This window comes from Phyllobates terribilis, unplaced genomic scaffold (assembly GCF_046119375.1).
Source record: "Phyllobates terribilis strain yellow unplaced genomic scaffold, ASM4611937v1 Scaffold_85__1_contigs__length_6476398, whole genome shotgun sequence".
In the NCBI taxonomy this organism is placed as follows: Eukaryota; Metazoa; Chordata; class Amphibia; order Anura; family Dendrobatidae; genus Phyllobates; species Phyllobates terribilis.
This window is the reverse complement of record NW_027362845.1, coordinates 2,042,465-2,057,155: the sequence shown is the minus strand read 5'-3', so window position 1 is coordinate 2,057,155 and position 14,691 is coordinate 2,042,465. Positions and strand designations below refer to the sequence as shown.

General features: G+C 43.5%; 1 protein-coding gene across 1 annotated transcript in view; it reads left to right on the top strand.

Annotated features, from left to right (window-relative positions):
* The window catches only part of LOC141197662 (uncharacterized), a 43,036-nt gene extending 28,740 nt beyond the window's left edge, over positions 1-14,296 (top strand). The window contains exon 7 of the mRNA XM_073662745.1: positions 9,521-14,296. Within this exon, the coding sequence (XP_073518846.1) occupies positions 9,521-10,710 (1,190 nt within the window). The 3' untranslated portion in view covers positions 10,711-14,296. The remainder of the gene's footprint in view (positions 1-9,520) is intronic.
* Positions 14,297-14,691: the final 395 nt, after the last annotated feature.

Here is a 14,691-nt window from a genome sequence, read left to right as displayed (position 1 = left end):
TGGTGTTACCTGTTCTATGGTGTGAGATGCCAAGAAGAATAGTCAGGTAGTTGGGACAGAACCAGGAAGGCAGAGAAAATACAAAATCAGAAGACACAAGTAAACGGGCCGAGGTCACAACAGGAAACAAATGCACAAGCCGGGAGCTGAGCACAGAGGACTGAACCAGAGGAGAACAAGGCTGGATCTGGCAGCTTCCGGCAATATGCTTCCAGCTTTAGTAGGGTGCGGTGCTTTCCAAATGGCTGAAGCAGGGAGCAGATTACTCCAGCTTGACAGCACACACACCCATACTGCCAGACTGGATGGTACTACTGATCCCAGCAACCCTAATCTTACTGGCTGGACAAGTCCTGCACCGCCCAGAGCTTCTGGTTCTGACGTCTCCTCCATCACCAGCACCGCCTGCAGAATGAATAAGGCGGCTCCTGGTGACAGAAGCAGACATCGCAGGAGCAGGTCCCAGAGGAGATGGGACACACCATTTGCAGAAGCCCTAATATGACATAATAACAGAAAACCAGAGCAGTAATAATCTTTATTTTTTTTATATATATATAGCGCCAACATATTCATCATCGCTGTCCCCATTGGGGCTCACAATCTAAATTCCCTATCAGTAGTATGTCTTTGAAGTGTGGGAGGAAACCAGAGAAACACGGGGAGAACATACAAACTCCTTGCAGATGTTGTCCTTGGTGGGATTTGAGCCCAGGACCCCAGCACTGCAAGGCTGCAGTACGAACCACTGAGCTATCGTGCTGCCCTAAGCCGGGCAGCACGGTGAAATCCACATAAAGTGACTCCATTGCTCCATTGTGTAATTTTAATTCCCTCAGGGAATTAATCTAAAGGGGTAGTGACTATTTTGAGTCTACCGGCACTTTCCGGAAATTAGCACGCAGTGGATGTTAGAGAGTGAAAATTGCAATTATGCCATTTTATTGCCCAACACATAGTGCCCAGATTGTGCTCCAGGGGAGACACACACCGTAAATTAAGTGGGTTCTTCTCACTAAAGTAATGCCAAATGGATGCTAAATGTGCTTTGGCCACACTGCAAGGCTCAGAAGCAAGGGGGAGATTTGACTTTGGGAGATTGGATATAGCTGGATTGGGTTATGGAAGCCATGTTGCTTTTCAAGAGCCTTTATGGAAACCTCTGTTTTTTCCCTTCTTCCATGAGAGCACCACCTGAGAGAGGGTATCCGCCCACCAAGGGTACACGCGGGAGTGCAGTGGTATTATGCACCCCGTGGCTGAGCGCGCCAGCAAGTGGGACTTCCGGGGCTGCGCACATGCAGGGCACGTTTCAAGAGGTTCCGGCGCGCCCTGCTGATGTAGCGTGCCGGGACCAGGACTACACACGCGCAGGGCGCATGTCAGTTTCTGGCGCACCCTGCTGACGTTGCGCGCCGAAATGCTGGGCCATGGGGCTGCGCACACGCAGGGCACGTGTCAGGAAGTGACACGCCCTGCGGCAAGAGCCGCAGTCACCAGAGCAGCAGCAGCAGGGGCCACCAAAGCAGCCTCAGCAGCAACAGCAGCTCAATCAAGGCCACAGCAGTGGCAGTCGGACAAGCGGCAGCAAGACCAGCCGGAGGAGCAGGGCAGGTCGCGAGTCCACCACCTCCAGCCGGGAGCAATCATATGCATTGATCCAGCCTTAATCTCCGGTACCCTGAACGGCAGAGTAGTGAGTGATCTACGTGAAAGTTCACCATAGTAGATGGGTCCCTTTTTTTTCTATGTATTTTTTCTACTAGGAAACCCCCAAAAAGTGTAGTGCCAAGAGGAATAACAAGGAGTGTGCGCTGTGCGGGGTTAATTTTCCCAGCATACTAAAAAGCTTAGCCCGAGTTGTATCCGAGAAACCATATCACAGGAAACACCTAATTTTGCTATGGATTTAAAATCTTTAGTCCAGACGGAGGTTAGGGACTCCCTAAAGACGTTGGCTACACGTAAAAAGAGTAGGAAGCTGAGACGTCATACATCAGACTCAGAAGAATCTGTAGTATTCCAGGGCAAGGGGAAGTCTATTTCCTCTCCTACCTACTCGTCATCCTCATAATCATCATCTTCCTCAGTTAGCGATACAGGAGGTAGGCCGTGTTTTCCAGTGCAAAACACGGATAAGCTGATTAAAGCCATCAGAACAACTATGGGCATAGCCGATACCAAGACCTCTAGGACTGTTCAGAACATCATGTTTGGGGGTCTTGATCAGAAGAAGAGGCGCACATTCCCCGTCAATGAGAGGATCGTTCATCGACAGGGAATGGAAAAGACCTGATAGGAGAGGGCAGTTACCATCACCTTCAAAGAGAAGATACCCGTTTGAGGAAGAAGAGTCAACCAGGTGAGATAAAACCCCAAAAATTGACGTGACAGTATCAAAATTCTCTAAAAAAAAATCCACCCTGCCGTTTGAGGATTTAGGAGCTTTCAAAGATCCTCTTGATAAAAAAGCGGAAACCTTATTAAAACAAACCTGGGAGTGACCAGCGGGAGCATTGAAACTGGCAGTCGCAGCCACTTGCACAGCCAGGTAAATGATGGTCTGGTTGCAGCAGCTAGAAGACCAGATTAAAGGGGACATTCCAAGGGAAAAAATCCTGGCCTGTCTTCCGCTAATGCAGGGGGCGGCTGCCTTCCTCGCGGACGCGTCGGCAGATTCGGTAAGGCTGGCCGCCAGATCAGTGAATTTATCCAACGCAGCTCGCAGAGCTCTGTGGCTCAAGAGCTGGTCAGGTGATGTACAGTCTAAGATGAAACTGTGTTCAATCCCGTGTGAAGGGGAGTTTCTTTTTGGCTAAGCTCTGGATGACATACTGGATAAAGCCGCAGATAAGAAACACTGGTTTTCCAGTGTGTTGATGCCTCAGTACAAGACTTCCTTTCGTAAAAGGAAGTATAGCATAGGTACATTTTCCAGAGACCAGGGCAGATGGAAGGTCAAGGAGTGGAGGCTTCATGTTCGGAGGCCCTTCCTCTGAGAACAGAAAAACCCCTAAGTGATGGGCCTCCGCAGGTAGGAGGCAGACTGTCCCACTTCTGCCTACCTGGGAAAAAATTACATCCAGTGCCTGGATATTAGGGATTATAAAGACAGGACTAAGACTGGAATTCAGATCCATTCCCCTGCAGACGTTCATGATTTCTTCTCCCAGGATGCCCAGAGAGCAAACAGCCCTGGAGCAAGAGGTATTAAACTTAGTGGAAAAGAAGGTTCTGAGAGAGACTAATAAGCGAGCAGGGGAAAGGATTCTATTCGCCCCTTTTTCTGATAAAGAAGCCGGATGGCTCCTTTAGGATCATAATCAACTTGAAGGGCCTAAACAACTTTCTAATCTACAGACCCTTCAAGATGAAATCTATAGTAGAGACCAAAAGTTTGGACACACCTTCTCATTTAAAGATTTTTCTGTATTTTCATGACTATGAAAATTGTACATTCACACTGAAGGCATCAAAACTATGTATTAACACATGTGGAATTATATACTTAACAAAAAAGTGTGAAATAACTGAAAATATGTCTTATATTCTAGGTTCTTCAAAGTACCCACCTTTTGCTTTGATGACTGCTTTGCACACTCTTGGCATTCTCTTGATGAGCTTCAAGAGGTAGTCACCGGAAATGGTCTTCCAACAATCTTGAAGGAGTTCCCAGAGATGCTTAGCACTTGTTGGCCCTTTTGCCTTCACTCTGCGGTCCAGCTCACCCCAAACCATCTTGATTGGGTTCAGGTCTGGTGACTGTGGAGGCCAGGTCATCTGGCGTAGCACCCCATCGCTCTCCTTCTTGGTCACATAGCCCTTACACAGCCTGGAGGTGTGTTTGGGGTCATTGTCCTGTTGAAAAATAAATGATGGTCCAACTAAACGCAAACCGGATGGAATAGCATGCCACTGCAAGATGCTGTGGTAGCCATGCTGGTTCAGTATGCCTTCAATTTTGAATAATTCCCCAACAGTGTCACCAGCAAAGCACCCCCACACCTCCTCCATGCTTCACGGTGGGAAACAGGCATCTAGAGTCCATCCGTTCACCTTTTCTGCGTCGCACAAAGACACGGTAGTTGGAACCAAAGATCTCAAATTTGGACTCATCAGACCAAAGCACAGATTTCCACTGGTCTAATGTCCATTCCTTGTGTTCTTTAGCCCAAACAAGTCTCTTCTGCTTGTTGCCTGTCCTTAGCAGTGGTTTCCTAGCAGCTATTTTACCATGAAGGCCTGCTGCACAAAGTCTCCTCTTAACAGTTGTTGTAGAGATGTGTCTGCTGCTAGAACTCTGTGTGGCATTGACCTGGTCTCTAATCTGAGCTGCTGTTAACCTGCGATTTCTGAGGGTGGTGACTTGGATAAACTTATCCTCAGAAGCAGAGGTGGTCTTCCTTTCCTGGGGCGGTCCTCATGTGAGCCAGTTTCTTTGTAGCGCTTGATGGTTTTTGCAACTGAACTTGGGGACACTTTCAAAGTTTTCCCATTTTTTCAGACTGACTGACCTTCATTTCTTAAAGTAATGATGGCCACTCGTTTTTCTCTACTTAGCTGCTTTTTTTCTTGTCATAATACAAATTCTAACAGTCTATTCAGTAGGACTATCAGCTGTGTATCCACCAGACTTCTGCACAACACAACTGATGGTCCCAACCCCATTTATAAGGCAAGAAATCCCACTTATTAAACCTGACAGGGCACACCTGTGAAGTGAAAACCATTTCCGGTGACTACCACTTGAAGCTCATCAAGAGAATGCCAAGAGTGTGCAAAGCAGTCATCAAAGCAAAAGGTGGCTACTTGGAAGAACCTAGAATATAAGACATATTTTCAGTAGTTTCATACTTTTTTGTTAAGTATATAATTCCACATGTGTTAATTCATAGTTTTGATGCCTTCAGTGTGAATGTACAATTTTCATAGTCATGAAAATACAGAAAAATCTTTAAATGAGAAGGTGTGTCCAAACTTTTGGTCTGTACTGTATAATATCAGCCATAAAGATGTTGTTCCCGGGTTGTTATATGAGTGTCCTCGACCTGAAGGACGCCTATTACCACGTCCCAATCCATACAGGATACCAGCAGTATCTGAGAGTAGCTGTGTATATCCTCAATCATGTGAGGCAATTTCAGTTCACAGCTCTGTCCTTTGGCCTCTCCATGGCTCCAAGAATCTTTACGAAGATCATTCTGGAGGTAATGGCGCATTTGAGAGAACAAGATACTCTAGTTGTCCCTTACCTGGATGACTTCTTGGTAGTATGCAAATCAAGAGAGCATTGAAAACTCGCATTGACAAGAGTCAGAGCCAGCCTGATCAATCTTGAATGGATACTGAATCTAGAGAAGTCAAGCCTGGAGCCTTGGACGGTTCCGTCTTTTTTAGGGCTTATCTTGGACTCAGAGGGATAGACTTGTCTGCTACCGGAAGACAAGAAAAACAGAATTACGTCCCTAGCCTCAGGAGTAGTCAGGAATCCATCCATGACCCTAAGGAAAGCAATGTCTCTTTTAGGTACAATGACATCATGTATCCCAGCAGTCCCGTGGGCTCAGATACACTCCCGATATCTGCAGCAAGATATACTAGCAGCGGAGAAACAACTCAGGGGACACTTGGACAGGAAGATGACACTTTCCAATACAGCCATCATCTCAATCGCATGGTGGCTGGATTGGGAGAACCTGTCACAGAGAGGTCTTTGGTCATATTAGGTCAGGGACATAATTACAGAGTACTCAAGCTGAGATGGCTGGGAGCACATCTGGGAGATCGTGTAATACAAGGAGTCTGGTCGGACAGCGAGAAAGCCTTCTCCTCAAAACATGAAGGAGCTGTCGGCGGTAAATAGTGCAGTGATGAAGTTCAATTCCCAACTACAGGGACAACACATCCGAATTATGTCAGACAACAGTCACCTATTTCAATCATCAGGGGGGCACGAGATCCCGACCTCTCTTGTTAGTGAAAGAGCAGATTCTACAGTTTGCAGAACAACATGAATTTATGCTCTCAGCTCTGCATATAAGAGGCAAAGAAAACTAAAGATCAGATTTTTTCTGTCACCCATGACTGCACAACGAGAGAGGGGATCCGCCCTTCAAGGACAGGAAACCTTCAAGATAAAAAGGGCGGCTTTCTGCTGCGATCCAGCCTGTCATGTCAATGTAGCAGAGCTGAAGCCGTCCTGGGAACCATGGAAAGGTAAGGATGAGGTTGGTTTATTATTTTACTTTTATTGCAGAAGACATTGGCTTCAGCTGGAATGGGCGTACTGGTAAGTATGGTTTAATTTAGAACAATAAAGAATTGTGTCTTTATTTCAATTAAAGGACTTTATTCTGGGTGTTTGTGTTTTTTTTTAACTTTGACTATGGGGTTAGTAATGGGGGTGTCTTATAGACGCCTCTCCATTACTTACCTGGGCTTGATGTCAGATGGCCTTATAAGCTGACATCAACCCCAACCCTATTACCCCACTGCCACCGCTACAGGGCAGTGGGAACAGCGAGGCTAAGTGCCAGAATTGGCGCATCCTATGGATGCGCCATTTCTGGGGTGGCTGACTGCTGGTGTTTCTAGCTTGGGAGGGGGCCAATATTCATGGCACCCTTCCTGGGCTATTAATATCAGCCCCCAGCTGTTTATCTAGCCTTTTATAGCTATTAAAATAGGGGGGACCCCACGTCATTTTTTTTTTTTGGGTCCCCCATTTTAATAGCTAGTACAGGCTAGGTATTCAGCTGGGGGCTGATATTAGTAGCCTGGGAAGCTCCGTGGGTATTACCCCCTTCCCAGGCTTCAAACATCTGCCCCAGCCGTCTGCTTAACCTCCGCTAGAGACTAAAATTACGGGGAACCCCACGTCAATTTTTTTTTTAATAAATCCTTTATTTTAACACTAAATGACAAGTACAGTAACCAACACTGTCACTGTACTTATTATATATGTGACTGATATGTTTCTATCTATCTAATCTATGTGTGATGCTCTATTCTTTCTGTTCTAAATTGTCGGGTACCGGTGTATGCCGCTGCTGAATTGCCGGCTTTTCATGTTTCACTGTGAGCACTTTTCCCATCAATTTGGGCAATCACTGTAATGCCACAACCACCATGGCTGTGACATTACAGTGAGTGGCAGACAATCCCTGCATGATTGGTGCTCTAAATAGCGCCAAACATGCAGGCTGGGGACCCCAGCTCCTGCTCGAGCATCTCGAGTACTGAGATGCTCGGGCGAGTACCAAGCAGTGGCGAGCATGCTCGCTCATCACTAATAACAGTATTACTGTGAAAAAATCCAGTTACGCTTTTGGTGCACGAACAGTTATCGAACATAACCTCGAACAGCCGAATTTTTTGCAAATCGTTCGTGTTCGTCGAACGACTCGAACACCGCCCAAAACAGCTTGAATTTGAGATTGGCGAACAGTTTGAGTCTAACACCGCTCATCTCTACTTTTCGCAAACAAACGAAACAGAAAAACAAGGATCTTCTGCTCCTTAAATCCAACAGAAAGACCCTATGCAGTAGATGCATTACAAATACCCTGGAGCTTTGGCCTAGCCTATGCTTTCCCCCCCGTTAATGTTAATGCCAACGATTTTGAGGAAGATCCGGGAGGAACAGGCAAGGGTCATACTAATCTCCCCATTCTGGCCCAAGAGACCCTGGTTCACCTGGATAAAGAGGATGTCCCAGTCAGATCCATGGGTCCTTCCAGATGCTCCAGATCTCCTTAAGCAAGGCCCAGTCTTCCATCCTCAGAGGTCGGGCATTTGATGGCCTGGAGTTTGAAAGGTCGTTACTAATCCAGGAAGGGTTTTCTCCAGGTCTAGTCACTACTCTGCTCAAAAGCAGGAAGCCTGTGAGGACTAAGATCTATGGTAGGACATGGGCAAAATTCCTATCTATTTTGGCGCACTCTGCTAAGGTTAAAATTCCTATTAAAGCTATTCTGGAATTTCTTCAAAGTGTCTTAGATATGGGGTTGGCTACCAGTACCCTTTAGGTGCAAGTATCAGCACTTGGAGCTTTATATAACTATAATTTGGCAGCAGATAGATGGGTTATCAGGTTTAAAAAGGCGTACGATAGATCCAGACCTATTGCTACCCCGAGAATGCCTCCCTGGGATCTAAACCTGGTCCTGGAAGCCCTGACTAAGTCTCCTTTTTGAGCCCTAAGGAAGCGTGAAAGAAAGAACTCTCACTCTGAAGACAGCGATACTGATAGCGCTAACATCAGCCCATAGAGTTAGTGACTTACAAGCTCTGTCAGTAAATCATCCTTTTACACAGGTCACTGTAGATGGAGTTGCGTTAAGACCAGACCTGGCCTATTTTCCGAAGGTGGCCTCCAAATTCCATAGAACACAGGAGATCATTCTCCCCTCATTGTATCCTAACCCAAAAGATTTAGAGGAACAGAGGCTTCATACTCTAGATGTTAGACTGGTTTTGGTTCAGTATTTGGAGGTAACAAGGCCTTGGAGGAGAAGTGATGCCTTATTTGTCTCCTTCCAGGGAGCTAGTAAGGGACTTAAAGTTACAAGGGGAACTATAGCTAGATGGATCAGGGACGCCGTTAGCTTAGCATATTCCCCTAGTAATGTGCCGGTTTCAGAGAACCTGAAGGGCCATTCCACAGAGCTGGTGCAGCCTCCTGCACTGAGAAGGCGGAAGTGTCCATTGATAACATATGTAAGGCAGCAACATGGTAATCTCCTTCTACCTTACCATTACCGGCTTGATCTTTCTTCATCTGCTGATCTATCCTTTGAGAGAAAGGTGTTGCAAGCGGTGATCCATTCCTAAGGTGTCTGTTCTATATAAATCTCAGGTGGTGCTGTCATAGGAGAAGGGGAAAAAAATCATAGTTACCTACCAGTAACGGGATTTTACAGAGCCCATGACAGCACCCTTGTATACCCCCCCCCCCCTTTTTTTTTGATCACTTATGGTGTTCTCTATATATGGGTGTATAGTCAGAAATGTTTTATTGGTGGTTGTTGTGTACTAGCATACTGTCTGGAGGTCCTCTAAAACAAAACTGATGCGGAGGAGAGGTACCGCCTTTTTTATTAAGCAGGTTTCCTGTCCTTGGTGGGCGGATACCATCTCTCAGATGGTGCTATCATGGGCTCTGTAAAATCCTGTTACCGGTAACTATGATTTTTTTCTATTTACAGACGATGGACCTGAGTGGGGCTTGTTGTTTGTGAGATGAGTAGAAGTTTTTATTGGTATTATTGTTGCCTACATAACTTGCTGGCTTTTTATTCCATATTTGGGAGGCAGAATGAACAAACAGTTGAAAACCACGCTCTACTGGTTCATCCTATGAGGTTTTCTATTAGATTGTGAAATGTCAGTGTCTTGGTGAATAATTAATTCAATATATTTACATAACTTGCCATTATTATAGACAGTTTAAGTAGAAATGTAAAAAAATATAAAATCCAAGGATATTTTATTGAAAAATAATAGATTTTTATCTTGGCAGATGACTGTACCTGGAGATCAGAGGGACGGCCGACATCTTCAATCTTTAAATCAGATCTTGAGATCCCACAGGATACAATTGAAGTGAATGCTATTACTCCAGATATACCATCATCCCTTCACAGCAAAGATCTGTCACCTGATCCTTTGAAACAGGTCCTGTCTTCTGATTCATTACCGACTACTAAGGAAAATCATAGTCACAAATTAAGCATTAAAAAACAAACTGCTCCTAAAGAAAAGAAGACCTTTTTAGAATATGGAAATAGTTTTCCTCTCAAAAAATCTCTTCCTAAACATCAAAAAATTCACACAGCCGAGAATAGATTTTCTTGTTCCAAGTGTGGGAAATATTTTAACAAGAAATCAGATCTTGTTAGACACCAGAGAACTCACACAGGGGTGAAGCCTTTTTCATGTCCAGAATGTGGGAAATATTTTAAACAGAAATGCCATCTTGTTAAACACCACAGAACTCACACAGGGGAGAAGCCATTTTCATGTTCAGAATGTGGTAAACATTTTAAACAGAAATACAGTCTTGTTATACACCAGAGAACTCATACAGAGGAGAAGCCTTTTTCATGTTCAGAATGTGGTAAACATTTTAAATGGAAATACAGTCTTGTTATACACCAGAGAACTCACACAGGGGAGAAGCCTTTTTCATGTCCAGAATGTGGGAAATATTTTAAACAGAAAGTGCATCTTGTTAAACACCACAGAACTCACACAGGGGAGAAGCCATTTTCATGTTCAGAATGTGGTAAACATTTTAAACAGAAATACGGTCTTGTTATACACCAGAGAACTCATACAGAGGAGAAGCCTTTTTTCTGTTCAGAATGTGGTAAACATTTTAAATGGAAATACAGTCTTGTTATACACCAGAGAACTCACACAGGGGAGAAGCCTTTTTCATGTTCAGAATGTGGTAAACGTTTTAAACGGAAATGCCATCTTGTTGAACACTACAGAACTCACACAGGGGAGAAGCCTTTTTCATGTTCGGAATGTGGTAAACATTTTACACAGAAGTACAGTCTTGTTATACACCAGAGAACTCATACAGAGAAGAAGCCATTTTCATGTTCAGAATGTGGGAAATATTTTACACGGAAAGCAACTTTTAATAAACATCAGAGAAGTCACACAGGGGAGAAGCCTTTTTCAAAATTCAATTTTTATTGAAAGGTTAAATAATTTTCAATTACAAAAATACAAAAAAAAAAGAATAACCAGGACAATATCAGCATCAGTATATCATAGAATATAAGTATAAGGTCCAATAAAACATCAAGTTATAGGAAGAAAAAGGAAGGAAAGGAACATTTTACGCCAACAGTATTACAATTATGAAGTTACTAAAATCCAATGGAAACTATACATAGTGCAGCCAGGCCCGAACCAATGCAGAGCACAATCCGGACGGAGAAGACACGCACCAGAGAAAAGGGTGGGTCACATTAGTGTGATGTAAGACGGTAGGCATCGGATTCCTGGAATTCAATCCAGTCTCTCCAAGTCTCACAGTATCTATCACAATCAGTGGGGGATCGGGCAATCAAATGTTCCATCCTATTTAGAAGAGCTATGTCACAGAACCACTCCTCCAGAGTAGGTGGAGAAGTACTTTTCCAGTGACGAGGAATGATATTCTTAGCAGCCTATATAAGGTAGCTTACTAAAGACCTTTTGTATTTGGTGAGACTAGTTGGAATCATAAAGAGCAAAAGAGATTCAGGAGAGTCGGGCAGAGAAGCATTTTTCATGTTCAAAATTTGGGAAATCTTTTAACCAGAAAGCGCATCTTGATAGCCACCAGAGAACCCACACAGGGAAGAATGCAGCAACTACACCCAATTAGTCTCTGTACAGACAGGCCCTAGCTGCACAACTAAAAATAACACCTCAGACCTAACTCCCTAATAAGTCGTTGAGGAGTTTCTCTTACCTCCTGAGGAATCAGGGGGGGAGGGGGGGGCAGCAATACACTGTCAACAAGGGGAAAGAAAAGTGTGAAGATATGAAAACCCTGAGTGAGAAACTAAGACACATTCATATAGGGCACAGAAGGCAAGCTAATGAGAACCAAAAATAAAAGGAACAAGTATAATCTCCCAGAAACCTAACATTGTTAGAATGAAAAGGTACTGGGAGGGAAAGAAAACAGACAAGGAGGATTGTTTCACCTTTGCGGTGAAACTTACAAAATTCATCCTCACCCACAATTATTTGAATTTGATAACATTTATCTACAGGAGACTGGTACAGAAATGGGAAGTAAAATGGCTCCATAGTACGCAAATCTTTTTGTGGCCAAGCTTTATAGTGACTTCTTGTCCTCATGTCCCATCAGGACTCTTGCCTACTACTGTTACATTGACGATATTTTAATCATCTGGACAGAATCTCAGCAACAGCTTAAGACGTTCCATGAACACTTTAATCAATTTCATCTCACCATCAACTTAACACTCAACTACTCCTGTACTGAAATTAACACCTTGGTGGCCTCAGAAAGGCCTTTTTGAACGAGAGCTACCATACAAGAACAATTGTAAACCAGATTGCAAGAGCCACCATAATATTATGGAATCATCTCCTACATTTCAAAACTAAACAAGAAAGCAATCTGGTGTCTCTAGTAGTCACCTACAATCCAAATCTGGAGATGCTAATGGGAGCTGCATGGAAATTACAACCATTATTACAAAAAGATGCTGATTACAATCTATATTTCCAGACCCAGCACTTCTGTGATTTAGGCAGCCCCCAAATCTAAGAAGCATCATTATCAGAAACTCCCTGTCCTCTCCAACAGCTACAGGAACTTTTCCCTGCAGCCAGAAAAAAATGTAAAACCTGTCTATTTATAATGACCACTGACAAGATAAGGATTCCCAACTCACATCAGGAGACAACCACACGATCCCAGGTACTTTCAGCTTCATCACTTCTAATGTAGTGTACTTAATTATATGTACCAAATGTCCAGCTGGCGGTCTGTACATAGGGGAGACAGGGCAAAAACTTAGAACAAGGATGAATTTTCATCGCCACACAATAAAAGAAAAAAGAATAGATCTACCTGTGGCCAAACATTTTTTATCCCTGATCACAGCATCATGGACATGAAATTACTTGTATTAAAAGGGAACTTCAAATCTCAGAGAGACAGAAAAATGTGGAATTACAAACTTATGACAATCTTTGACACACTCACAGATCAGGAGTTAATGTGTCACATGGATTTATGTCAACTAAGAAACGTGCTCCTCAGACCGTTTTGGGCGTCACAATCATGGACCAGACCTCAATCACAGGACAATAAAACTTTCACACTCCTTATCAATGAACTGTTCCAATATTCATGGCCACAACTGCTTCTCCCTCTCCCATGCTAATAGTTCTGCTTCACGCAACTTGTCTTATCTATTGCATTATTCCTGTGCCCTGTTGTGTATAAATATATGACACTTCAGATTTTGTGTTATACTGTGTCTGAAAAGAGACCTGAGTAGTCTTGAAATTTTGCAATTTACCATCTTTTCAGTTAGCCAAAGGTATCAACTACTGAAGACTCTCAAATTTTAATATTTTTCTCCAAACAGCAATTTTAAGATCTCTCCACAGGTGTTCAATGGGATTTAGATCCAAGCTCATTGGCGGTCACTTCACAACTCTCCAGCACTTTGTTTCCATCCATTTCTGGGTGTTTCTTGATGTATGTTTGGGGTCATTGCCATGCTGGCAACCCATGACCTAGAACGCAAACCCAGCTTTCTGAGACTAGGCACTACATTGCCACACAAAATCCTTTGGTAATCTTCAGATTTCATGATGACTTGCACACAGTGAAGGCACCCAATGCCAGAGGCAGTAAAACCACTCCAAAACATCTTTGAACCTCCACCATATTCCACTGTAGTTACTGTGATCTTTTCTTTGCATGCTTCGTTCTGTTTAAACAGTAGAACGATGTGCTTTTACCGAAAAGCTCTATATTGGTCTCCTCTGTCCACAAGACGCTTCCCCAGAAAGGGTTTTAGCTTACTCATGTACATTTTGGCAAACTGCAGTGTAGCTTTTGTATGCCTCTGTGTCAGCTGTGGGGTCCGCCTTATTCTCCTGCCATAGCGTTTCATTTAATTCAAATGTTGACGGCTGGTTCACGTTGGCACTGAAGCACCCTGAGCATGCAAGACAGCTTGAATTTCTTTGGAACTTTGGTGGGGCTACTTATTCACCATCTGGACTACCCTTTCGTCAGTTTTTCTTCTGTCCACATCCAGGGAGATTAGCTACAGTGACATGGGTTGTAAATGTATTGATTATGTTGTGCACCATGGACAAAGGAACATCCGGATCTCTGGAGATGGACTTGAAAAATATCAAGAATTTCAAGATTAGAACAATTTTGGTTCTCAAGTCCTCAAACAGTTCTCTTCTTCTCTTTCTGTCCTCCATGCTTAGTATGGCACACGCTTGCACACAATGCAAAGATTGAATCAACTTCTCCCTTTTTATCTGGTTTCAGGTGTGATTTTCATGTTGCCCACACCTGTTACTTGCCACAATTGAGTATGAACGAGTTTCACATGCTTGAAACGAAGTTGTTTACCCACACCCCACAATTTTGAGAAAAGGTGCCAACAATTTTGACCGGTCCATTTTTTCTGGTTTTGTGTGAAATTATGTTCACTTTGCCTTTTTTTATCTGTTTTTTTTTGTGTTATTCACATACACATAAAGGAAATAAACATGTATAACAAAATATGTGTAATTGCAATAATTTTCTGGGAGAATTACGTCATTTTCTGGAACAATATCAAGGGAGCCAACACTTTGACCATGACTTGTTTTTGTTGCAGCATTTCATCCTCTACATGTTCAGCTATATTAGAAGGCTTGTAGCAAATTCCAATTAACAGCGTTACATTATTGGCATTTCCTTGTACATTTACCCATACTGACTCTACATTGTCGAAGCTCCCCTCCAATGTCGTCATTTAGCACAGGTCTTAAGTTGGATTTAATGAAAATACCCACCCCTCTACCTTTTTATCTTTCCTAACCTTTTGAATGTAGTGTAATCCTCTGTTTATCACTCAGTCGTGACTTGCCAGCCAGGTTTCTGTAATGCCCACCACATCGTAATCTGTGGCTGAC